The sequence below is a fragment of the Procambarus clarkii genome, chromosome 6 (genome assembly GCF_040958095.1).
Source record: "Procambarus clarkii isolate CNS0578487 chromosome 6, FALCON_Pclarkii_2.0, whole genome shotgun sequence".
Lineage (NCBI taxonomy): Eukaryota > Metazoa > Arthropoda > Malacostraca > Decapoda > Cambaridae > Procambarus > Procambarus clarkii.
This window is the reverse complement of record NC_091155.1, coordinates 26389315-26417190: the sequence shown is the minus strand read 5'-3', so window position 1 is coordinate 26417190 and position 27876 is coordinate 26389315. Positions and strand designations below refer to the sequence as shown.

Below are 27876 nucleotides of genomic sequence, written 5' to 3'. Positions count from 1 at the left end.
GAAGACACCTTACAAGAAAATTGTCTAGTTTTAAAGATGAATGAAAATTATAATAGGATAAATTGCTATACATTTTGTACCATTATTATTCCTATATAGTTTTCATGTTTATTTGTGGTTCCTCTCCCATTTTCATAGTTAAAATACTAGTAGTATCCACCATGAAATAATATTTAAATTCATTCTTACTTAATATATGACTGAATTCTTTCTAAATTTTCTGGGAAGGGCTACTTAGCTTCCGAGCTGAGCAGCAGCCGGGACCACAATTTGTCCCTTTGTATGAGACAAGGGACAAGGAAAGTGTGGAATCAAAGATCAACCCAGCACTAAAAAAAAAAAAAAAACAGAACGTATCAGCACAGCAAAATAAGGAACTGCTGAAAAGGAAATTACTAACCTTGAGGAAAACAAGGCAAATAATGGGTTCCATGGTGTAAACACCCCAGTCTGTGTGCTACAAAATGGCAGGCCAGGTCATGGTGTTGGATATGCTTTTTATGATTTAATATAATTTTTATTCCATGGAACTGCCTCTATGGCTGAGGCAGCAATAAGAGTCCACTCAAACATGTAAACTTGACATAAACCCAGGAGCAAGGGTGACTGACCATCTAGACCATCCTTCAGACAAGTAAGTAAACCAAGCACAAGGGAATGTCTTAGCCAAAGAAAAATCAACCCACAACATTAAACACTCGGCAAGGGAAGGCATATTCAGCTACAGTACTGATATACAGATACGAACAATCACTTGAGCATCATAAGTGCACCCTCAGCTAATAGACTGTAGGTTTGCGCAATGGACTAAGCGGCACTTTTGGGGGCTGCCCCACCCATGGCTTTGTGCTTGGATGGAGAAGCTACTGAAGGCCCCACCAGAAAAGGGCATCATGCTACATTCAACTCCTGACTTTTGGGGGCCAAATCCAACTTTCAGTTTCATTATACCATGGGTATACCATTATTTACTCATGTGTTGATTTATGTATGTATGTATGTATGTTCTCATTATATATTATGTTTGAGCATCTTGTATCCTTTCTAATTGTATTAATATTGTCTGCTTTCAGGCAATAACTGCAGCACTAGTAGGTGGAATACTGTTTTTCATAGTTGCCATCATTTTGTCGGTTTGTACTGTCAAGATCTGCAACAAACACAAGAGGAGGAAGCAAGAGAAAGGTACATCAAATATATGTCAATATCATTTATTGTTGCTATATGCTATGGTCGTAGCTCACAGTCTTGCTAGTGTCACCGACTCACTTTGTGATGCCAGATACAGTAGTTGTCACTTATTAGCAGCACTCTTTTTCTCAGATATCTGTTCACGTCCAAGGTGATGGTGTTCTCGTTGGGTATGTTCTCAAGAAGTATGTTGTAACTTGAGAAGTATTCAAAATGCCAATTATAATATATAATTAAGATATATTTATTAATACAGTAAAGAGCTCATATTACAGCATCAATGAACAAGTCATATATGGGCTTTATACAGAATGATTCCCATTTTAGGTGAAGATATGTTCTGCAGATTAAACATGAGATCAAACTAAATAAAAGTAATGGAAGGAATCATATGGACAAAAATAGGAGCCATTTCAGACTCAACACCAACAAAGATTAATCTGATATGAATACACATATCCCCGTGGTGTAGTGGTAAGACACTCGCCTGGCATTTTGCGAGCACTTTGGCTTGGGTTCATATCCTGGCCAAGGAGAATTTACTGGATGTCAATCCTTAGCTGTAGCCTCTGTTTACCCAACAGTAAAATGGGTACCTGGTTGTCAAACGATTTGGCAGGGTCGTATTCCGGGGAACATAGGATTAAGGACTTGCCCAAAATGCTACGCATGCTAGTGGCTGTACAAGAATGTAAGAACTCTTATATATATAAATAAATAAAAAATAAAGAAAATTAAAAATAATAATAATAACCCAGTCTGGGTTGCCAAGAGAGGGAGAGAGAGAAAGAATGATAGATATACAGAGGGGAAGGTAGAGGTTGGAAAATGTACAAGTAAGTGAACATGCTGAATGGCTATCTGGCTGACCTTCGGTTAATATTTAGCAGTCTCCGTGGTGTAGTGGTAAGACACTCGCCTGGCGTTCCGCGAGCGCTATGTCATGGGTTCGTATCCTGGCCGGGAGGATTTACTGGGCGCAATTCCTTAACTGTAGCCTCTGTTTAACGCAACAGTAAAATGTGTACTTGGATGAAAAAACGATTCTTCGCGGCAGGGGATCGTATTCCAGGGACCATAGGATTAAGGACTTGCCCGAAACGCTACGCGTACTAGTGGCTGTACAAGAATGTAACAACTCTTGTATATATCTCAAAAAAAAAAAAAATATGGATAGAGAGATAGAGAGAGACAGAGACAGAGAGGGTTTGGGTGGGTGGTAATTAGGATGGTAGGTAAGGACAGTCTTGAACAGTTGACATCATTAACAATATTGTACAAATATATTATTTATGTAACATTTTGGAGCTTCTAAAAATAATGTACAGTTATACAATTCCCATAGAAATTACCATAATACATGAATAGAGTTAATTTTGTCTCCTTGAATCGAATATCTCACACCACTAAATAAACTTATGACAGATAAGGCACCGTGCAAGATAATTGAAATGATCTCAGTTGTATCCTTGTTAGGCTTGTTTTCCTTAAAATAATCACATAAAATTGGAATCCTGCTGTATTTTGTTCTTAAATGTATTAATTTAACCCTTTTAAGGGGTTTTGCCCTATAGATTCACATCAAAGTAACTGGTTTATTAACCATCACTTTATTGATTGTGAAGTAATCACTTTATTAACCCTCCTGCTGCTGCTAACTATCTCATAGCAATCTGGAACCACCATGATATGTCTGCTGTGTGATAGCAACTTTGTCTCCATATGGACCCATCCCGAGGTATGGCTGTGATTGGTCATAATTTTGATGTGGGTGGAGTCTACATATACTTGACAACAAGTGTTGTCATTCATTGTAAGTTTTTCGCTTTTTTATTGCCCCTATAAGGAGTGCGTATCTTAATTTTTCAACTGACTTTCCACAATGATCAATGATACATCATTGTGATTGGTCTCCTGGGTCATTCTGCATTCTCTTTGGCTATTTTATTTTTTAATCTGTGGGTTGTTTTAAGGAAGCAAAAGATAGTATTTCATAGGATTATTTAGATGTCACAGATCCACATTTATTAGTGGTCTTCATTTTGCATTGCAATTGCAATAGCTTAATGCACAGGGTAATATATTGAAGTTTTGTGGCAACATGAGTGACTAGTGCTCTTGAGTACGTAAAGATCCCAGGTACATTGCAAAGATACTGTGCCCCAGGTGTTCATGACACTGGTACCCAGGCTGCAACTGTAGTACGTATTCATGAAGATTGTTCACCCCAGTTGGAGTATATCTGGAGGCCAAATGGGCACCTAAAGAAGAGGACACATCCTCTACATGATGATTCAATCTTATTCATCAATTTCTTCCTTGTAAATATTGTACATAGGTGAGTACAAGAGTTCTATTTAGCTTGCGCAGGCATGTTTGAATGATCCGCCCTAGTATGTGGTGAGTGATATGATGTTACTGTTTTTGAGATTTAATTTCTGATATTTATTTCTCAGTATTTACAGCATTTTTATCTCGTTTATTCCTTTAGTTACATAAACTAATATAAACACATGATATAAGCAACTATTAACATTTGCATCCTAAGCACAAGCATGGGTTAATACCATGTGGGCTGCTCCGAATTCGTCAATTCAACTTAGGAGTCGCAATAAATTCTTTGGTTCAAAACTCTTAGGACAATTTCCATAAATATATAACTAATTAGTCTGATTTAATTAAAAATGATTGGCCTTCTAGTCATTATTAGCCTAAAAACTCGAATGAATTGTTTTTCTTTTCTGTGATTAAAAAAATCATACATTTTCTCATAATATACAGTAGTACAGTATTCCTTGGGCAATAAAGCTAAAAATGACACACAGTAGAAATTGTTTTGACTATTCTAAACATTACAATGCTGTATGGACAAAAGCAAAGGTGTTATTGTGCCTCGGATCATCCAGGCACTCTCAAGATAAAACCCCGAGCAGCAGGAGGGTTAAAGTATAATCATCTCATATAATATTAACTACAGTACTGAAAGTCAATTTCTTTTCAACAAAAATATCTTGCATAAAAATTAAGTATTATGTATTCACACATGGTCTTATATTATTGTTAATATTTAAAAGCCATTTGTTATTATTTTCATTATTTTTTAAGAGTATAAAATTTTTTACTTACGTATTTTGCTAATTTAGTTTGCTTGTTATTTAGCACATTAAAAATTATAATTAATTTACTGCTGAATGTTACTAGACCTTCGTGACTTCTCAGTAAGGTAACTGTAATTTTTAATGGTTAATCAAGTAAACTTTTCTTTTTCCTGCTGCACGTGGATACATCAGAACTACAATCACATATTTTCTATGATACAGCCTACAATGCAGTGGCCTGCCGGGTTACTGAGCCGAGAAACGGTGGTCACGGGTCCAGCCCTGTGCCATTGAAAAAGTAAGACTTCTTAATTTTTGTATTTTATAGTTAGCTTTATTTTATTTAAGTAGTCAACTAACATTAATTTGCATGAGAAGAGACTGCTACTAATCTATTACAAGTATTCTTATAAAGTTAACACTGGGAAAGCCTTTTAGAAAATATCCTAACATATATTTGTTATCAGCAGATCTTGAATTAAAACATTAATCAAACTTTTACATTTTATTATTTGTTTTACAAAGTATTTTCAAACACTATATTCAGTATATTGGACAGAAAGTAATTAACAAACTGGTTAGTGCTTATTATTATATAACACACCTAAATCCACAGTGTACAAAAGAAGACAAGTTAGCGAGTAGGATGCTCCATGCACCTTGTATTTACATTACAGTACTTACAGATGTCTTATGGTAAGGGTAAAGCCTGTACAATGTTTTTTTAGGCATCAGGATGATGTGAGGTCTGACACGGTGCAACTCCTGTACCTAGGGCGAGACCAGTGCTAATTGGAGTTCTTCCCACAGCCTCACAGCTAGAGTAAGATCTACTTTCAGGTGCTCAGATATTGTCTTTCACATTTTCATGGTTGCCTGCATCAGGGTTTCACACCTGCTTGTTGGTCTGCTTAACACATAGCTGTCTGGTATGGTTTTGGCCAGGGATGTCTTGCCAGCTCATAGATCTTAACCTCTTCCTTCCTTCATGCACTCGTTTAGACTGGGCTCAGTTGTGTCTTATGCATTACATAGCCTGTGAAGGTTGTAAAAGAATTACGTTATCCTGTATTATAAATTGGCAAGTGGTATTTGTTTAAAAAAAATTATTAATGGAAAAGGATAGACCTTCTGGTGTGAACGTGTATATATATAGGTACTATTTTACTCTCCTATATTTTGCTTCCATTCTATGTACTGTATCTAAGTTTTGTTGACATTTTATTTAAGTTTGTATCTGTTTTGTAACTAACCCTTTTGTATTTATCATTTTTTACTTGATATAATGGTTTTTACCAATGATATTTGTTGTTTGGAGGGGAGAAGAAGGTGAGGGGCTTGTAAATATATTCCATTTACTCTTTATTGTATTGCTAGGGCTATTGTTTCAGTAATTAATGGTGGATCTAATCCACTTTGTCTTGTCTTGTTAAAGACTTGAATATTTTCAAACCTACACTTTTTCTAAGTAGTAATCGGCAGTTCCCATGTCGCATTGGTAAGACTCGTGATTTGGCTTGGTTTCATATACTGGCCGGTGAGGATTTACTAGGTGCCAATTCTTAACTGTACGCTTCAGTTCTCGCAGCAGTGAATGGGTACATGGTTAATAAATGACTTGGTGTGTTATTCCTGGGAAAATAAGATTAAAAACCTGCCCAAAATGCTGTGTGTGCTAGTGGTCTTACAAGAATGTAAGAACTCTTGTATATATAAATAAATAAAAAAAATGTGGTACAGTACAACAGTATTGAAGATGAAAGGTACAGAGGAAGGTCTCATTGGCTGGCTTCTACCTTCCTAGGAGATTAATAGAATATAACACATGATGATGCTTAATTTATGAAATACTGTACCTATATATCATAGATAAGAAACTTTCAGTAGACCGCTCTATATGTCCTTTACTGTATATGTGACTTGTCAACCTTCAATCTATAGACATCTCGGAGAAGTGGATGGGGTTAAGATGCTATTTATATTGATTAGTATCTTAAACTCTGTAAGATCTCTCTATTATGCCATGTTTGATGGGTTGCTTTTCTTTTAATCTGACGTTCCTGTCAGCTACCATATATAGTGGCCATGAGAAGGCTGCAGCTTTTACAGGGCCTTCAGTGGGTTGTTATACGGGCTTAGTGCTTTCTCAGAAAAGAAGTTAATTATGTTGCCTTTTATGTAAGATGTCTTTATGTTGTCTCTTATATAAGATGTCTTAATGTTGTCTTTTATGTAAGTTGATTTTATGATGTATCTTATGTAAGATGACTTGATAAGTTTTAAGTTATGTCATTTTTATTTGATAATCTTCATAAAGATGAAGTCTGGATTTGAAGTTGGTCATCTTGAAGAAGAGGTCTTGGTTCGATGTTAGTTTTTGTAATAAAAGGTCTGGATTTGATATTAGCTTTTATAAGCAGTTAGGATTTGTTATTAGTCTTTTATAAAAAGAGGTCTGGGTTTTATATGTCTTATAAAAAGAGGTCTGCTTTTGATATTAGTCGTGCTGAAGAAGGTCTGAGTTTGATAGTAGTGATTATCTTGAGCTTTATGTTTTATATTAATTCTCATCTTGAAGAAGAGGTTACTATGTAATCATACTTCCTTAGAACCTTTTTTGAAAAAAACTTAAAGAAAAGCTTGGGGTTTGGTTAGGCAAAAGAAGTCTGTGAAAAAAAGAACAAACAAAATCAGGCAGAAATCAAGGAAAGGCCATACACATGGTTGTTGAGAGATTCAAAATGAAAGGTGGCTGGGAAAAAAATTGGATGGAACTCCATTCTACAAGATGGCTGTTAAATGCATACACAACTTCATCGCTGAGAATCGGCTCTCGGAATCTCGGAATCTGAGAATCACATCTCGGGAAAATCACCCCTATCAAATCCCCACTGCTTCGTAGAATAAATATATAATCTCTCTTTTAGATTCTCATATACTGTATATACATGTCAAATATTCATATCTTTATAAACTACCATGATCTAGCCCTTATCACATCCTCTTGTGAACTCTTCACTCAGTCCTCACACCATCACTCACCATGCCTGCCCATTGTCTTCTTGACCTTCCTTCCTTCTTAAGATTCATTCAGATGCAATCTCTTCTACAGACTATATCTGTTTGTACGACAGTCTGCAGAAGACTGCAGACTGTCCAAAATTTCCTGGTACACTTTTCAGTCTTAAAATGTAGTGACTTTTGCATTCCACATCATTCCATGACATTTTTTATTCCTTGATCTATCTGTCCTCCTAACAGCCATGTGTTTTCCCAAATTCTCATGTACTGTATATTGCTTCAAATCACAATTTTTTCATGCAGTTACATGAATGTTATGCTTGTGGTAACCCATTTTTTTTATATATTTTATCATAAATATTATACTTATAACTTACAGCAGTTTTTAACACTAGATCTTCCTGGAGTTTTTTTTTTTTTTGCCAGTTTAACACATTATACAAAATTACTTCCTGTAATCTTTATAGTGAGCTGCATCTATTCAAATCATATGTACCTCTTATGATTTGTTTGTATATACAGCTGGCTTTTAAGCTGAACAAGGGTTGCATTATTGAAAATTTGGTGTAGAGCAGAATGAAGTTAACTATGTGCAGATGAGACAGAGTTTTGAGGATCAACATTCTCACGACCCAGTCCCTGACCAGGCCTCCTAGTTGACAGTCTGGTCAACCAGACTGTTAGACACTGCTACTCATAGTTTGATGTATATATTACAAACAAAATCATGACAAAAATCTACAAAGTTGATAAATAGGAATTTTTGAAACCTGCAAATTTGAAAACAAGAAGTCTAGAGCCAAGTTTAGAAAACAAAGGAGTAGACAAATTGATGCCAATTTTCATACATTAACAGAGTTTTAGGCATATGACATAAACTAAATAGGTGGGTACTCAATATCAAAAGCATCATAAGCTTCAAAACTTCATATGACAACAGATTTTAGGAAAGATGGGATATCATTAGTATAGCTCTCATCGTATATCTACACTTAGGCAATTACATGTGAACTATACAGTACTGTATATAGAAGAAGAGAAAATCTCAATTTTTTTCTTTTAATTTTCAGTTGATTATTTTCTGTCAATATAATTGTGTCTGACATTGGCTTCCCGTGTTCTACTTAGATTTCTTGTGTTCTGCTAGGTTCTTATGTAGTATTTTGTCTTTTCCAACAAATTAATCACTATAGTGCAATCTTTCAGGTTTTATGGGTGCTTTATAGATTTTTCCCAACAGCAGCAAGTCAGTTTTCATTGGTGTTTGGCATTTTAATTATTAACCCGCAAATATTTTTCTCTTCCTTCCTATTTGCTTCCCATCACCGACTGGACAGAAGGAAGGAGTATCCAGGTGAAGCGATTACTACAGAACAAATCTAGTTGACCACTACCATCACCTCGTTCCCTTTTCACTAAGTAATTAATTCACTTTGTGGCTTGCTGCACATTCACAAATCTTCTCTTTGACTGTTCTAATTCCAATTCATTTTTTTAAATAAGCTTAAATATGATATTCAAGGCCTACTTGCATGGATTCCATCAGCATTGTTTGCTTCTGCCTAGAAGGCATGTATGCCTAATAAGTTTTTAAAATGTGCAAATTAAATGTAGATAATTATTAGATTTGTTTGTGACTCTGGAATGTGCTTTTAGTCGCTTAAATCCAGAAGGAGAAAACATTTAGCAAGTAAACGTTGAATTAAATATATAAAAAAGTGAGTATTTTTATACTTTTATTAGAAATTATTTGAATACCCAAGTTATGAACTGAACCAAGTGAAAAATTCTTGGAAAAAATGTGGATATGTATGTATTTAAGTACTGATTAAACTGAAGGGTAATTAAAGAAGTGTAAAATATCAAAAGCATTAAAGTATTTAATGAAGAGAAATGAATTATGAAAATAGTATTAGAGGAAATACTGCATATGTAAAGCCCTGTAAAACAGTGTGAAAGCATAACAAGAACATATTTTCATTATTTATGCTTTGGTAAATAATGAAATCCATCTAAAACCAAACCAGTAATGTATGATTTTTATTAATCATATTCTAGCGCTCTGACAGAAAGATAGAATTGTACAGTAATTAGAAACAAGTATTTCATTATCAACTAAGTTTAGAAGTAGTGAAATACTTATATAACAACTATTCACAAGGTGTATTTTGAAAAAAATGGTAAAAGCATTGTTTAGAAATACAGTACAGTAATTATTAGATCTACAAGTTGTTTAAAAATTACTACAATAACATTGTAAATTAACTGCCATTGTAGTTAGAATTGATCAAAATTGAAAAAAGATCTTGGATCATATCTGTGTCAATTGGTGTCATCACTACCGTATCCAGATATATATATATTCCCGTACAGCTGGCTTGCCATTGTTTACTCTCCATGAATTAGTGGCCGTATGACCCAGAGCGCTGCCTTACAATTTAAATTCCTTTAATATCATAATGGCTTTTTATTAGAAATCTATGTCCAGTGAAGCATGTAGTGATGTTAAAGTTGTGGAACACATTCATGACTAGTATACACATTCCCATTCACTATTAAAAATATTGTATTATAGTTTAGAGGTGTAGCATTATAAAAGCCAATACTACTACTACTACTGTACTTTGGTACTATAAAAAGGTTTAGTGCTCCAAGTACGATAATATATTTTTAAGATGTTTCAACTCGGATATAATTCTTCTCATAATCTCAGGGCGTGTAAAGTTATATATTTAATTAGTATTTGGAGGCTCAGACCAGAGTGGAAGAATTAATAAAAGTCTTGAAGTGACAAAAGAAAAACAGTTCTTCATGAACAAAAATAGAATTCAGAATGCAGACAACTGGAAAGTAGACAAAAAAACAGGAATCAAACCAGGTGGTGACCTTTACTGAACCTCTTGCAATGCCATTTAGAGCTTAAGATAGTAAAGAACAGAGAAGGAACCTTCCCTATCTGGAAGGAAGATGCTGCATCAACAAAATACATGACACGAAATGCCGCACAATAAGTGCAACTCAGAAATGAGTGCCCCCATCCCCAAACATGTAGGGTCAAGCACCTTACTAAAACTACACACACTGTCACAGGCTTCTACAACTCTTGCATGGCAACCAAGTATTAAGGTTTGAGAAGAGTCCATCCTAATGAAGAATCTTCTACATCAGAGAAGATAACTCCATTAACCAATGATCTTTGCTAAACAGCAGCCATGGACAGTAACTCTGAAACAACGGCTGAAGGTGGCTAAAAACACAAAACATAAAGCGCTTAAGGTGACTGTCAAAGATGCTCACTAAATACATAAAAAAAATAAAATCCAGTTAGTAAAATGAAGACTGCCTCAAGAAATACCTGCCAGATGTGGGGGGGGGGGCACTGGGAAAGAGATTTAAAGGCTGGGGCAGTGCCTGACATTGGGTTGATTAACAATGCTACTACTGACAGGAGAAGAAAATAGTGTTGATATTTTGGTTGTTTGTAAAAATGTTTTAAGTTTTGATAAGTTTTTGTTCACATGAAACTTTTTCTAGTGAGTGTTTTGAAGTTTTGTGACCCTCTTTTGACCTTTTTGATGGGATTTTTCATCAGTATGCGTGTGGTATCTTATGACATCCCTCAGCTTCCTCTTCTCAGCGATGGAGCAGGATTCTAGTTCCTGCTCCTGACAGGTCTTAAGATAATCTTGGATGCCTGGTAAGATGGTATTGGCCTTAGAGTACCAGTGCATAAGTGCTGGGAAACCACCAATTAGATATAGTTCTTTATGACCTGCCTCCTAGCAATTTATACCTGGTGTGCTAATTACTGCTGTCAGCATTTTAAGTGTCCATCACATTTGCTTTTTAAATTGTGAATGGAATTGACTTTAACAACCTCTTTCTTCAATGCATTTCACGTACTGACTACCCAGATACGATACAATAATTTCCTTACATCTTGACAGCTCAATTATGTGTACAGCTTCCACTGATATCCTCTTTGTCCTACCCCCTTTTTAATTTAAGTGGGCTTCCTTTGTCCCCATTATCTATTCCCCATAGGTTCTTGTATGTAGTGATCATACAAGATCCTGAGTGTGTCTGGTATATTTATGTATGTGTGCTATTTATCAAATCATGTGAATTTGCTGACTAAGATTGAATTAATAACAGATTTTCTGTGGAGAGCCTCCTCCGGCTCCCCGGAGCTATACTGGGCTGATATGTATGTATTAGACCATGGCATCAGTCAATTCAAATGGAGTTCTAGCCTACTAAGGACCACGAGTCAGAACCTGGCCCCCTCAGAGAGGCAAGAAGAGCAATGGCTTATAGAAATCCCCCTGTGATTGGAAGCATTCTATGTCTGGCATCTACCGGGTTAGGCACCCAGAAAGGTAGGCGTCTCAAAACAGACCGCAACTGGTGAAACAGTACTACTTAAAACTGAACTGCTAATCAGAACTCCCCAATCTGAAAACAAGCAAAAACCCCCATGTGGTTGGAAGCATTCTGTGTCTGGCATCTACCGAGTTAGGCACCCAGAAAGGTAGGCATCCCAAAACAGACCCCAACTGGTGAAACAGTATTACCTTAAACTGAACTGCTAAGCAGAACTCCCCAATCTGAAAACAAGCAAACAAGCATGATGTCACACCCATCGCCGCGCCACCTGGCTGCACAGCTCCCCTTCCCCCGGAAGAGGAAAAACGGAGATACTGTATTCTCGTGGTCATCCTTTAGGCCCCTGTGATTGTACATGCCACAGGGGTTCAGCTTTATTTGTTATCTTGATAGTTTTGGGCATCAGTTAGCAGTTTATTACTGAGGGATTATTTTGAAAAGGCTCTTTTCTTGTTGGCACTGGTCTCTGGGGCTTGGGTTGGGGAGCTTCATGCTCTCCTCTGACACAGAGGTTTTTGCTCTTTTGGTCCTTGTGGTAGGTTTGTTCGTTAGCAGCCGACTCCTTTTTTTCTGGTGAAGAATGAGACGGCCGCTTTCCGTAGGGGTCTTTGGGTTGTTGATGCTTGGTTGGTTTGGTGGGGGTGCATCATGTGTTGTGTCCGGTTGAATAACCCTGTGGAATAATCCGCAGGGTTATTCAGTCCAGCCATCCTGCGGTCTATCCTTGTGCCCACTACGTTCCCAAATTTGCTGCTGTAGCTGCCATCTTTGGTAATGTCTTGGGCTGACATTGGGGCACGAGGATTTTGGAGGTCGAACAGGGTCCTGGCCGCCCGTTACCTTATTAATGTTCCTGGCCCTAGTTGGGTGTGTGTTGCTTTGGGTCGCAGGGTGCAGCCAATTGTCTCGACTTCGAGTTGAGACACAAGTGGCAGCAGGTTCCTGGGTAAGTCCCTCTTTTACTTGTCTTTGGTTAGGTAGCTCTGGAAAGCCGGAGGGGCTCTCCACAGAAAACCAGCATTGAATGTAATGAAACGCCATTTTCTGGATGAGTCACGGAGGCTCCCAGCAACCCTCCCTCCCTCCGGTCGGTGTTTGTTTTGTGTTTTTGACACTCAGCTTCTGAACTGAGGGTGGATAGCCAGCGCAGGGTCTGGGGCTCCCCCTTTCCCCTCCTGGGGATGGGGGAGTTACACAGATAGGTGGCATGGCGGTGGATGTGACTACATGATTGTTTGCTTGTTTTCAGATTGGGAAGTTCTGCTTAGCAGTTCAGTTTTAGGTATTACTGTTTCACCAGTTGGGGTCTGTTTTGAGACGCCTACCTTTCTGGGTGCCTAACTTGGTAGATGGCAGACATAAAATGCTTCCAACCACATGGGGGTTTCTATAGGTTATTGATTCTCGTGCCTCTCTGAGGGGGGGGGAAGGGGGCCAAGTTCTGGCTCATGATCCCTGGTAGGCTAGAGCTCCACTCGAATTGACTGATGCCATGGTCTAATACATACATATCAGCCTGGTATAGCTCCAGGGAGCCTCCTGGACTCACCCAGAAAATGGTGTTTCATTACATTCAACGCTGGTTTTGTGCTAAAAAAAATTTGTCTCATATTTATTATAATATGTAATACAAATATGCTAACTTGGCATAGGCTAAGAAATTATATTAATATATGTATTGTGTATAGAGTAGTTTAAATTAAGTTGTAGAGTATTTTTTATTGTTTAGTTAGTTTTGGTGTGAATCTGTAAGTGTTGGTCATGTTTTACATGTGATTATCTCTAGCACAACAGTTAAAAATAAGAAAAAAATATAACAAGACTTGTTATATTCAGGGATTATCCACTAAGCATGGTGTATCTGGCTGTATATGCATAGTAAGCAAAATTAGATATTATAAGCCTGATGGCCAAAGGCATTAGAAGAAGTATACCTATACTCATCAGATTGTACTTGCCTAATTGTGTTTACAAATACAACCTGGTGTTCGGGTTTGAGGGTTTTCTGGGATCTGTCATATCAGCGTTTAAAGTTGTGTATGGAGTCAAACTTCTACCACTTTACCTTTTACTGCATTTCATTTGTTCACTACTGTGACACTAAAAATATTCTTTCTAATGTTTCTGTGGCTCATTTGAGCACTGCTTTCCACTTTGTTGCCCTTGTTCATATACAACCCATCCCAAATAATGTCCATGCCTGCCCAGTCAATTTCTCCAAGCATTTTGTATGTATTAACACTAAAGCGTGTGATTATCAATTTATATATATTTTTGTCAATGTGTGTGTAAGGTGAGAAAGAGAATGAGGTATGCAGATGTGCAGGATTTTAGTTTTTACTGTATATGATGATCATCATTACTACCTTCTTTCCCCATTTTTATGGGTGGGGAACGCACCTATCTCTACTATTACTTGGCTCTCTCAAGCATAATTTTTATGTTTTTTCCAAATGTAATGTCATCTCTTAAGGGTCTTCAGAAGACAGCACCAGAATTTGTAGAAATTTAGCATATGCTAAATATATATAAGACTTCATTTATACTGGTTGGATCACAGAGATAACTAAAAATCTTAAAATAAGGTGAGGTTTAGATAAATCCAGTGTTGAATGTAATGAAATGGCCATATCTGGTGGCTCTCTTTCCACCTGGATAGCTCCAAACTGATATCAGTAGTCTTCAGTTGGGCAAGGGAAAGTAAAATTATGTTTAAATTCTTTTGCCATATATTTATTTTGTCCAGGTCTTCTTAAAGGGCATGACAATCGTCTAAGGGAGACCTGAAAAATCAATTTAAGTGGAATGCTGAGCTCAGGTGTCCAGGGCATATTAGCAAAGAATGCAGAGAGAGCTCCACCTTATGCCAGTTAACACTTTCGCCCGGGCATGGCGCAGCATTGCGTCATCCGTTTACTGGCGGTAATTCCGGGGATGACGCAGCATTGCGTCATCCACTTTAAATAATCGCCAAAAATCAGGTTTTTATCCGATTTTTGGGGGACTGGTTTTAAAATGCGCGCCGATGTCTTCCCATTTACTTTGTTGAGCCTCATGGCCCTCAGGCAGCTTGGCACATGCCGTGGGCCCATTGTTTTCGCTCCACTGTTGTGACCAATGTCGCCTCCCCTCGCATCTCAAACGTGTGAACATTTCGGCTATTTTCCGTGGCTATATTTCTTACTGCGGCTTTAGAAACTATCTACGCTTACTCCACGATGGATAGTGATCATGAACAAGGCCCTTCCAGGAAGAAAATTGCGAAAGAAAGGCTTGAAAAGGGCGGGAATTGGGAGTGTAGCTGGAAGGCGGCTGAGCACTCACTCGCGGCTAACGCGTGGCCCGTCTTCAACTCGTCGGCGGTTGGAGCGTGACCAGGTTTTTTATTTTATATGCTAATGTTCTTCTAGAGAATTCTATTGCGAACCCATTGAGACCAAAATGAAAGACTTAGGATAAAAATTGAGGTGACCAGAGTGAAAATAGTGAAAACATTTTATCGCATTTGCGCGCTCCTGGGTAACTCGTTCGCACTTTCTCTGTTTGCTGCGGGTAATTAGCCGGGCTTTTGGAGTTTATATGCATTTAGTGCTGTAGAGAATTCTATTGCGAACACAATGATACCAAATTTAATCTCGTAGGACGAGAATTAAGGTGACAAAGTTGAAGAGAGTATACACTTTTCAGAATTTACGCGCACTCCCGTGACACCCTGGGTCCCATATCGCACAGTTGAGGGGTGGCGAGCGGGGTGCACCAAAGTGTTAACCACCTGGAAATAGAAAAAACTATGAAAACAAAATGGTATTGTCTGCAAGCCAAAAATGGGGAAGGAACCCCATGCCATAACCAAATGGAAGAAATGGACCCAAACACAAATGAGGCCGGAGCCATTAACGAGGCTAGCTTCTGGTCCTGCAATAGAAACCGAAGCAAGTGCACTTGGGTTGATCTTGTATCCTCAGACACCCCTAGCCTTTATTGAGGGGGCCCAGATCCTGATCCTGGTCCCCAGGAGGTGCTCCTTACTGATAAGGGCCTGGTGGGGTATTTTAGGCTTTTAGCTATCCAGGATGATAACTCAGAAAACCATCAAAGGGAGCCATAACAGATACATGGAAACAAGTCTTTCCATGCCTTACTGCTCAATTCTTTCAGGTTATTGTATGTTTCTAATAGTCTCCTCTTCCTTCACACTTGCTTCTGCACTTTTAGCACTTGTGCACTCAGCATGGTACACTATTATTTATTGTTTATTTTCAAAAGTTGCTCCTACACCCTTTGGCTGTGCATACATAAATTTCTTAAAATAAATAAACAGGAAAAGTTTTTAGCAATATCAATAATATTGTTAACTGCCCCCATACTAATGCTTTTAAACTACTGTATTGCATTAAAGCATTTCCTTTGTTATTTCTTTACACTGTACTTGTGAAGCATGCCTTATAATCTGCTTGGCATGGTAATCCTTTTATACATATATCTTTATTCTAGTACAATTTCATAATGAAGATAAATTATGTTTTATTTTTAACAATTATAATATAACACTTTCTTGGATAAAGTACTCTTGCCAAATTTATATGTGCTGTTAATATTTTCAGATATTTATCTTGTAATACAAGTGCAATCTACATCTCTATACAGTATTACACTGCTAATTTTGATAATTCAGTACTACTGATTAATTTCTCTCCCAGTATACTTTCATATATTTTAATAACATATAATTAAAATTCATTCATTATATTAATGCATTTCTCCACATGATAAGCTTGATTTCAGAATCATAGCTGTATTTTATTTTGGGATTACAATTCTTTCTTGCATGCGCAGGTTACTACGATGCGGCATACCAGGTTTAAGGTGGGAGTGGGCATGGGTGGCAGGCGTTCTGCTCGGAGGCCGACTCCTAGATTCAACAGACAGTAGGCCCTTAGACACTAGTGCTGCAACTCAGGACATTAGCAGCACAGGGCAAGATACAGCTGGAGGTTCTGCAGATGATGATTATCGTGAATATGGTGTACAGCGTGGACGGCAATTCCCTCGAGACGTCCGATACTCTGTTCAGCTGGAGTATTCACAACCCCTTAGTTGGATTTCCCGCACTACTGATGGTCGTTTTGTGCTGGACAAGGACAGTGAAGAAGGTGGTTTTACATCACCAAGACGACCTACTCGAAGTGTTGGTGGAATACCAATTGTAGATCAAGGGCAAGTCTCTTCTAGGTGGGTTAGAGATGAAGTAGGGGTAGAGAGTGGTGTTTATCATGTACGTGCTGGCACAGCTAGTCGCCTCCATCACCGTCAGCCCCTTCCTCCTCGTCTTAGTTTACGCTCAGATGGCTCTGGTGCCAGTACACATGAAGAGCCACGTGCAGGAGGTACACGAATAGATAGACCCATTGGAAGAGTGACTGCACCTGATTCACAGATATCTCCTGTATCTCCAGAGTTTGGTAGGCATGTTATACCAGAAAGCCCCGGTGACATTGTATGGTCTCCACGTTCCAGACGTTTTAGAGCATCTTCTCCAGGGCCATTAAGTTCAGAATGGAGTCAATTGGCACAATTAGCATCATTCAGTGAAGTGAGCAGTGTTCAGCAACCATCCAGTGTAGAGCGTTCATTTCCCTCCACCGTACTTTCATCATTCCCTAATTCAGCACAAGGAACACCATCTGCTCATGGGGTCTCGGCAACTATGACACCACCTCATGGAGATGCTGTACGAGTGCTTCATCGCTATCCTCGTCAACTGCCACCACTGTCCACCTCTCAGTTACACCCAGGTCGCCTTTTAGTAGGAGCACAGGTTCATTCTCCTCCATCGCGCTTTCACCCACAGTTACAGGCCTGGGCAGCAACACCACATCCTCCACTGGACTCAGCCTGGACTACTCCTCGCCGCCCCACACATGTGTGGCCCACAACCCGCCCAGTGAGCCATCCTACACATCAAACTGGTCGACCAGAGCTGACAGTGTTGGAGTCTGGCCAGCATGTACATTCACCACCACTGGTACGGGAAGGCCTTGTGGTGCGGGAGGCACTAGGTCATATCCAGCCTCCACGCATACCAGACATCCCACGCCATTATGTAAACCTTCCTCCGAGACGTGACGCTTATCAACGAATACCGGGGCGGGACCCCCCCTATTTGCTCAAACCTTCTTCCTCGGAGAATCAAAAGCCGCTGGCCACAAGCTCGCCCCCCCGCCCACGTGCTATTCAGGGCCAGCAAAGGGCCCAGGGGATGCCCAGGCCACGACCGCTGCCTCCCCCACCCCCTACCAGTACAAAGACCAGAGTACCTGACCCTTTGCCTAGAGCAGTGGGTAGGACACGAGATAGTGATTCCAGTAGTGACCAGCCTGTGACATACACTCGTGAACGTTTGCAGGAGGCCATTGGGCGGGTACGTAGTGGCCTTTTCGGAGAGGCACCACTAACGAGTAGTGCCCCAGAATTAAGTTCTGCAGGACGTTCAGAGACTAGACATACTTCTAGCCGACATTCTGCTGCAAGGCACACTGGTGGTATTAGTGCTCCAGAAAGTCGTGAGCAATCACATGAACAATCTCAGGAGCAGTCTCCTGACTCATCTAGTGGGTTTGGTAGTAAAAATACATCTCAACAGCAAAGTTCATCACAGTCAGGGCAGTCACTGTCAGCATTAGGTCTTGATTCATCACGTCTGGAAACCTCAGAAGTCACAGAAACTATAGAAGCCCCAGATTTATCACCACCAGCTCCACCTGCCTGGCTCTTAGCAGCTCCTCGTGGTCGCCCAACACCTTGGATGCGTCCACCACATCCCCCTCCATATGAGGAGTGGGCTGCACGCCAAGTGTTGCCCCAATTTCGTATGCCTTCTCTCACAGGACCACGGCATTCAACCGTAAAGGTAGGAATGGTAGGACGGCGACAACGGCTTGGATCAACTGGATTGGATGCTAGTGTTGACTCTGGTAGCTCAGTTAAGGTGTCTCCAAGACCTCCACCCGTCACCGTACCCGTGGCTGCACAGCAGCCACTAGATATAAGTGTGGATGACCACTATGAGTTTGACACAGTGCTGAGTCCCACACCTGGGGAGGATGCAGCTGCAGAGTGGTCAAGAACCCGTGTTCCATCAGGCGAGCGTGGCCTCAGCGACTCTGAGATCTACGGGTCAGGTGGGCGGCGGCGCCACGAGTCAATGGAGGCACGTGTTGCTGCAATGAAACAGGAATTCAATGAATACAGAAGAAGACAGGCACGTCGCCGACGTAGTAGAGAACTGGAAAGTGTGTGTTAATGGGATCTGAATCAGAACTTGAAGCAATTATCAATGCAAACAGTAAATGAAAAATCAGTCCCATTATAGTGTAAGTGTATAATGAAGTGACATTCAGTGACAAGTCTTTCAAGTGTTGAGAGTTGAGAAAGGCTCGCTAGGCGCCGCAGCCATAACCAGTAATACTCACTATACTGACGCTGCAGATGCTGCGTCTCAAGAACTGTGCAAATTGTTGAATTTTATATATTCCTATTGGATCTCTGTTTCAAAAAATTATCTTAACTTTGTATTGTAGTTAGAGAAGTCCTTTCATGTGATAACTACAATGCCCATATGACACGTTCAAGCAAAGTATGAAGCACAATTTCTGTCTCCACTGCATCACCTTCACTCTTGGGAACAATCAGACTGTCACCTTTAGAAGGAACTTGTGATTCCTCCTGTTCATCTTGTACTTGTACATTTTCTTTTTTTTTCCTTCTTTTCTTTTTTTAACATTCAATCATATTGGTTACAAACCTGCTCTTAAGGATTCTTACACACAAAAAGTATATCTCCCATCCTGTATCTATTTTCCAGAGGTGCTTCCTTAATTGGTTTTCAAAATACTGTTACTAACTGTTGGTGTAATTTAATTTTCTTGCTTAATATCTGGTAATAAAGTTATTCTTCTCAGCTGTCAAATATATTGCGTGCATGTATATTTACACGTATGTGTATATACTGAAAATATGTATACATTTTAGTAATAATAGCCAGAATTGCTTAATAAGTTCAATTTTCTTTAAAATTAAGTTTATCAACAAATAACACCTGTGTATTGATAGAGATACAGTATTTGGGTAAATAAAATATGTCGCTTTTAGATTTGAACTAAAATTTACCATTTTGACCTAAATATGCTTATTATTCTTAACTTTGTCTATCATATGTAAAATTAGGACGAAATATGTTGGTAATTATTGTAGTCAATATAATACGTTAATTTTATTAAGTATTTTGGTAACTATAAGAAATGAACAAAAAACACGTTATAAGGAGAACATCCCTAGTTCTGCAAGTGTGGCTAGGCTATTTTTATATATATATATATATATATATATATATATATATATATATATATATATATATATATATATATATATATATATATATATATATATATATATATATATATATATATATATATATATATATATATATATATATATAATTATAATATGTCATACCTAATAGCCTGAGTTGCATAACAACCAAATTTTCATAAAATATTTAATTTAAAAAAAATTATAAAATTTTTATTGTACAGGGTATTATATATGATTGCAGTTTTATGTTATTTGAGTTAATTCTAACACGGAAATTTGATTAAACCTAATCTATCCAAACCTATCCTAACCTAACATAACCTAATACAACTAAGAGTGTAATTCATGTTCCTAATATAATAGATTATTATTGTTCGAAAAGAACCAATCTGGAAAGATATATTTGAAAGTAACAAAAATCATTCGGCCTGTTAGGCATATCAAGCCTTGCATACTAGGCCAAGTACTGCAGTTCTGGCTATTAGTTGTGATATATATATATTTATACACATATACATCATCATTTAACTTCATTTTTTTTTTTTCAAAATAAATTCCACTAAGCACCATTAATAAACTTAGTCATATATATACAGCATTATACAACACTGCCAGTTTACTTGGTTTCCTATATTGTACAGTACAGTTCTCATAGTTTAGACATTCCTTTCTTGCTATATTGAAACCTTTTTTTTAGAAATGAATATAAGAATTGTTTGAAAAACAACTGTGTGACTAGTCTTATTTTTTCATTTGAAGTGATTCTTTTGATTCATACCTGTGGACTGTTTCATCTCATCATTTCTTCAAATATTCATGTAGGCCTATATCATATTTAAATAATTAGTCTAGGTATCATTGATAGTAATTTTTTTCCTGTGTATCATCATTATTAAGTTACCCCATCTAATTGCCTCAGGGGTTCAAGTTGATATTTGCCCCCACTATAGACATAAGAGGTAAGAGTGGGTGTGTGGAGTTGGAGCCATGTTGACCATAATGTAATGAAACCATTCATCTTCATTAGCCTATATTTCTCTGTATAAAATGTTAAACTCTAATTATTGCTTCTGGTCAGTACTCTTTAAGGTTTAGCTCTTATTTGATTGTGAAAGTTTGACAGACTTCTTTATCATTTATGAATCTTGAGGTGTTATATAAATGATTTATTTTCTGGACGTTAGTAACTGCAGTGTGATTATTTACATGTGTAAAAAAAATGTGTGTGTTATGCAATTTTGTTATGTTATACTGTTGGAAAATTGCCTTAGATAATTATCAAATTTTTGTTTACACCGGTGATTGTTGTTTTGTCTGGCATAAGTCCCATCAGTCTTTTATCTACCTGAAGGTCAGTTTTTGTTCCTCATGGTGAAGTTGACAGCAGTGCTAGTTCAGTCTTGAAATATGGAGGAAATAACCTGCCCTGAAAGAGTAGTTTTCAATAACAATTACTTTTATCTCTACCTATCATCAAGTTAATTCTTTCACTTGTTTCTGTAGTGTTCTTTCATTTCACAATATGCTTCAATTTCCATTACATAATGCTTTTTGTTTTTCTTCATAATATTTACTATAAAATTTGCTGTCCATAGACGTTTCATCTTTCTTCTCCTGCGTTTCATTATAATACATTCATAACTTTAGTCTCATGCTATCAGTTTTCTTTGTTTTATCTCTCGTGTACGATTAATCGTTTCCCATTAAGCAACTTCTTTCTGTACTGTATCTACTGCACTCTCTTCTATTTTCTGCTTTGTTGTTTCTACCATATCCTTCTCTATGGATATTGTTTTTCTATTCTCATCTGATTTATATTCCTGTAGTTTCCTTATCTCATATTGTTTTATTAACTGCCTTTATTCTCTTAGTTCTGTCATCTGTTGAATATTGTGTTACTGATATACTGTACCAGTGATATGTTCAATATTTTTCAGTTGTATATAAGCAGCTTACAAAATATTCCTTTAATAATTTTCCCATTATATATATATATATATATATATATATATATATATATATATATATATATATATATATATATATATATATATATATATATATATATATAATTTCTGAAAAGACCAAGTAACAAAACTGGTAAACAAATGTAGATATGTCAACATATTTCAAGTGCAGGTGCAATATAACCTGGAATATTATGCATTTGTTGTAAGCAGTGGTTTTTATTTTCATATATTTTCTATTTATATTTCCTTCACTGCCTAAAATTCTAGAAACTGCTAAGACTCAACAGCAAAAAATTTAAATTTTTTAATTTAAATAGAAAACTGACATGTGGAAACAAATCAACAACTTACATTGTTTTGTGTTCACTACTATTCTGTTTTATATAAATTTTGCAGATTTACTTAAGTATATGTTTTGAAATGTTAGTATTGATGGGCATTTTGCTATATTTTTTTTTAGCTGTACTCTGGACTTGATTATCTTAATTACAAAATATCCCAAAATGCAAAGACTATTTTGTTAAAGGTTGTTTGATGCTGCCTGGTGTTCATTGTGCCGATCTTTTAGTCAGTATCACTGCCATACCTAGGTTTAAGTTGTTCTTGGTTTTACCCACCATATTTTCATGTATGACTCTGATTGATTAGATCACATATTAACTAGTCTCTGTTTACTAGAGTGAATTGGACAATCGTTACATAACAAAAATTATCGAGTTGCATACACTCTCGTACAACCTTATATAAAGCTGAAGTTGAGCTGTACCTGAATAAAGAGCCAAAGTAAGAGAGGCAGAAGTTAGCCTCAACCTCCCATAACCTTTCTTTGATTTAGTTTAGATTCATTCTATAAAATTGTGTTGCCTGCAGCCTCAGGTATTATAACCATGGCACCAAGAAAATATTCACTAAGCCTGCAATTATTCCATGTGAATGTGTGTATGTTCATATGTGTTTGTGTGCGTTGTGTACTACGTATATAGGTCAGTTTCCCTTTAAAGTTTATAAAAAATCAAAATATTTACAGTCAAATATACATATCTTTAACAAAATTAAATTTAACATTTAAGATTAAAAATTAAAAACCCAACATTTAAAATAACAATTAAATCTAAACCGTTCCTTATATAATTCTAAATTTTCCTAAAATATATTGACTACATAGACCAGTCCATGAAAGTATCAGCCAATTTTCATCCGATTTAGGTAGTACCAATACGCAGAATATATTACACACAGACATGCACATACACACATACTCTCTCACATTTAGGTAATTACATACATGCATATAAATACACATACACTTTTAACTCCTGAACAAACAAAAATATATATATATATATATTTATACTTCGATTTGACAAGCTATTTAAAGATACACGTTTGTTAACACAATTAAGATATTATCTTATTGTAATATGTTGAAGCAAATTTTCATATAACATGATTTTCATTCTTGCCTTGTTAAGGAAGAATACAAATTTCTATGGAAATGCAATATAAGGAAAATAAACATGATTAGCTATGCTATTGTGACTTTCATAGAATGGTGCTCAAAGGTAAAATAATAAGTGTGACATTTTTAACAGCAGCCCATTTTCTAGATCACCAAATAGGAGTTAAGATTACATAGGCGAGGATCTTAGTACCCCAGTGACATAGCGTGGCCCAGCATTGTACTGCTTACATTTTCTTTCAGATTTTATGCTTGCACAATACTTTCTTCAGTGAAGTCAGTTCTACCTTTTTTTCTTCATTTTTTTTATTATTAGATGTCACTTATTTTAGAATAATCCAAATTTATTTGAAAGTGCTATAATGCACTAAAAGAAATTAATGGGATGCAACTCCATAAGGGCAGGTTGCTGGTTTTATGTAAAGTATTGCTGCTCTGTTCACTTCAGGTGAAAATAAAGCAACATTCAAAACACATCATAAGTAGTAACTACTGAATATGTGTATATGATGAGCTTCTTTTAAAGTGTATAGTATCCTCCATTAATTCTTTGTATATAGTATTTTGCAATGTGATTTTAGCAGTGATAGTACAGTGTGGTCATAGCTGCAAGAATGTTAGCAATTGGCACCCTTTTTTTATGAATTCTGGTATTACCCAGTTTCTTTGATTACTGGGACTGTTTTCTGTGATTAGAAACTTGGCATCCATTTTCCCTGGAGTGAACACAGCGCCCCTTCTGCCGCTCGCCAGTTTACGTGTAGTCAGTAGTTATCTAGCTAAACAGTACAGTTCAACCTGGACATTGTTACTGTGTATGTACGCTCATGTTGTATGGCATGATAAGTAAATAAATTATGTTGACATACTTTTTTGTGACATTTAATTCATTCCTTATCGAGCAGGTAAGTGCTGGTGCTGTGTAGTTTCCTGGAGAGTGGCAGCACTGGATCTCCATGATGTAATGAACTGTATGAGATGAGTGAATGTACAGTTGATCATTATTAGGACAATGATTTATAAGCTACAATGATTTACAGATGCCCAGGAATACCCAGGCACTCTTGGGTACTTATTTACTGCTGGGTGAACAGGAGCATTAGTGATAGGAAATGCACCAACCACTTTTGCTTATGATTGCTCTTATGAGATCATTTATCTTAGAAGTGATGTTTTAAAATGGTTATCTTGAGATGATTTCGGGGCTTTAGTGTCCCCCACGGCCCGGTCCTCGACCAGGCCTCTACCCCCCAGGAAGCAGCCCGTGACAGCTGACTAACACCCAGCTGTATTTTACTGCTTGGTAACAGGGGCATAGGGTGAAAGAAACTATGCCCATTGTTTCTCGCCGGTGCCTGGGATCGAACCCAGGATCACAGGTCCAGCGTGCTGTCCGCTCGGTCGACCGGCTCTGGTTGAGGGCAGATGAATCACAGAAAAAACTTCTGAATTTTTTTAGTGTACTGCAGCTAATTGATTGAGTGCATTATCCAACCAGTTGATTAGTGTAATTACCGAAGTGTAGTTACAGGATGAGAACTACGCTCGTGGTGTTCTGTTTTCCCAGTACTCTGTTGTATAACGCTTTGAAACTACTGACGGTTTTGGCCTCCACCATCTTCTCACTTAACTTGTTCCAACTGTACCACTCTGTTTGCGAAAGTGAATTTTCTTATACTGTATTTCTTCGGCAGGTTTGTTTAGTTAGTGTAAATCTATTACTGGTACGTCTTGTTCTTGAAGTTCCAGGCCTCAGGTGTTCTTCCCTATCAATTTTATTGATTCCCGTAACTATTTTGTACGTAGTGATCATATCACCTCTTTTTCTTCTATCTTCTAGTATTGGCATATTTAATGCCTCTAACCTCTCCTCGTGGCTCTTGTTCTTCAGTTCTGGGAGCCACTTAGTGGCATGTCATTGCACTTTTTCCAGTTTGTTGATGTGGGCACCACACAACCGCTGCATATTCTAGCTTTGGCCTAACAAAAGTCGTGAACAATTTCTTTAGTATATTGCCATCCATGTATTTAAAAGGAATTCTGAAGTTAGAAAGCGTGGCATAGGCTCCTCGCACAATATTCTTTATGTGGTCCTCAGGTGGTAGTTTTCTATCATTTCTATTTTGGTGTAACAAAAGTCGTGAAAATTTCTTTAGTATTTATGTGACACTGATAGTGTGGAGGGATTATTGTTGTAAAGAAACAAGACAGCTGTGGTGTAACCTGTTAATGGTTAGACTGAGCCATCAGTATAAACATAATGATGTGTTGTAGTTGCCCCTAACCCAGTACCAACAACATAAACAGTGGTGTGATGTCAGTTGTGTCAAGTGTTACTGCTTTCAAAACTGCTCGAGTCTCATTAATCATGTTACTGGCCAGTGTGTAGCCTAATCTTGTATGGCAGGTGCATAAAAGGTGGGATTTTTCTGACTGGTAAGTACATTTAGTCTGTTAAATAATATGACGTTGGAAACATCCTTACTCAACCTGTTAACATGCAATAAACATATTGATTTGTAAAATTCTCAGTCCATGTATATTAAAATGCTTCAGCTCTTCCTTCATGCTGGTAATCCTTGAGGCACAAAAAAGCACCTTCATGGTTGTATTTTGTATTCTTGTTTATTAAGTGCAGGACATTATAATCAACTTGGAAGTCAGCAAACATCATGAAAAAAGTCTTGACATATTTAACATTGATACCAATTTAGTGATTGTCTTCAAGAAATTGTCTTTTGAGTCTCATATGTATATTCTCCATCCCTTAGTCACTTCTCCATCCCTTGTTCCCTTAGAACAATTGGATCAGTTCCAATTGCATTCAGAAAATAAAAAATAATTGGAAATATTGTTTAAGAGGCATTTTATAAAAATATTCAATAAATGAAAACTGGTTCGATTTCAATCAAACTTTTTTGGCTAGTTGTATATGAAATTGGGTTCAACTGGTCCAGGTCTCAGCATCGTAGCATAAATAGGAAGGGAGAAAAAATATTGAATTATGTGTCAAAAATTAACATCAAACACAAGTGTCAACTGAAATCATGTCTATGACTCTAAGCTATCACAATAGCATATAATAAAGTATTTTAATATTTAGTTTTATGCCAAAAAAAAAATTAGCTTTTTTATCTCAAATTTTTTTCTCATGTTTTATTTGCGTGAAACTTATACACCTTACAGAACGTAAGCCTATCTGTAAGGGTGCATATTTTGGAGGAAATTTGTTGATGTCAACCTCAACCACAGGTGGCAGAATCTTTGACCCTATTTATTGTCAAGTAACAAAATGGACTCTCCTTTCATTTTTTTTCAAATTTACATGAAATTTACACCTTATATGTAGAGTTTATGTCTCTACAATCTCTATAAAAACACTTTATTCCTAAGTTTATTTATTGATTTTATAAATATTTGCAAAAATGAAATATTGGCATATATTTTTGGGGAACTTTGACTACTTATATTAGTAAAACTGAACATATTTTTGATAATCCCCCTTATACAATTCCTTTATTATATGCTAATGTAATAGATGAGTGTCATAGAAATTATTTCATTTGAAACTTGTGGTTGTAGAGGGTTGTAGGGCACCCTACCCATAACATGGGTACTCAACAAGGGTACAGGTGTCCCTCAACAAGTGACTTTGGGATGATGTTTAAAGTTTAGGTTTGGTTAGCCAAAAACAAAATGGTCCTTCACCTCTGAAATGAATGACTTAAATGAGTCAAGAAATATTACTATAAATATTCATGCACTAGGTTGAGTCTTACAAATCACACCTAATTTCCTTTAACTTGCCCGAAACGCTATGTGTATTAGTGGCTTTAGGTATTGTATGTACAGTACTAGCGCTATCTTTAAATCCAACATTATGTTTGCAACTCATCTTTTATGTACCTTTACCTGAATAAAAAATCTAAATCTAAATAAATCCATGATGGCTACATTTGCACAACAAAACATAGAGCCTTTCTTTGCTTTAAATCCATCAGTACTGTCATTGGAGCAATACAAGTTTGTTTCATTGGAATTAAAAATTTGTTCAAGAGATAAAGAATTGTACTACACAATATCCTAAAATTTGGAAATGCACTTCTACACCTTCAGCATCAACAGGTTGTTTTTTTTTCATGCTCAATACTGTGACAAACCTTAGATCCCCTTAGCCAATTCTTATGATCTTCATTTGCTAATTAAAATGATTGGCCTTTTCCTGTATCAGACAACCTGGTATTAATTTCTTTCTTTCAGCACTGGTCTGCCTGTGCAACTTCCAAACTGTTTTCAACTCTCTTTAATTTAAACATTATTGAGTACTTTTATTTTCCACATTGCCACATCACTCTTACTTTTAGCATAACATGGAAAA

General features: G+C 37.1%; 2 protein-coding genes across 12 annotated transcripts in view; one reads left to right on the top strand and one right to left on the bottom strand.

Annotated features, from left to right (window-relative positions):
* LOC123753885 (protein turtle) overlaps nt 1-24370 on the top strand; it is a 418196-nt gene extending 393826 nt beyond the window's left edge. For 10 of the 11 annotated variants that reach the window (XM_069307224.1, XM_069307230.1, XM_069307232.1 and 7 more), the window contains 3 exons: nt 1074-1185; nt 4482-4587; nt 16533-24370. In XM_069307224.1, the coding sequence (XP_069163325.1) occupies nt 1074-1185; nt 4482-4587; nt 16533-18999 (2685 nt within the window). In that variant the 3' untranslated portion in view covers nt 19000-24370. The remainder of the gene's footprint in view (nt 1-1073; nt 1186-4481; nt 4588-16532) is intronic. The other variant, XM_069307237.1, reaches the window with a different exon arrangement.
* LOC123753884 (organic cation/carnitine transporter 2) overlaps nt 5119-27876 on the bottom strand; it is a 50788-nt gene continuing 28030 nt past the window's right edge. Inside the window, exon 12 of the mRNA XM_069307276.1 lies at nt 5119-5325. Coding sequence (XP_069163377.1) covers nt 5310-5325 — 16 coding nt within the window. The 3' untranslated portion in view covers nt 5119-5309. The remainder of the gene's footprint in view (nt 5326-27876) is intronic.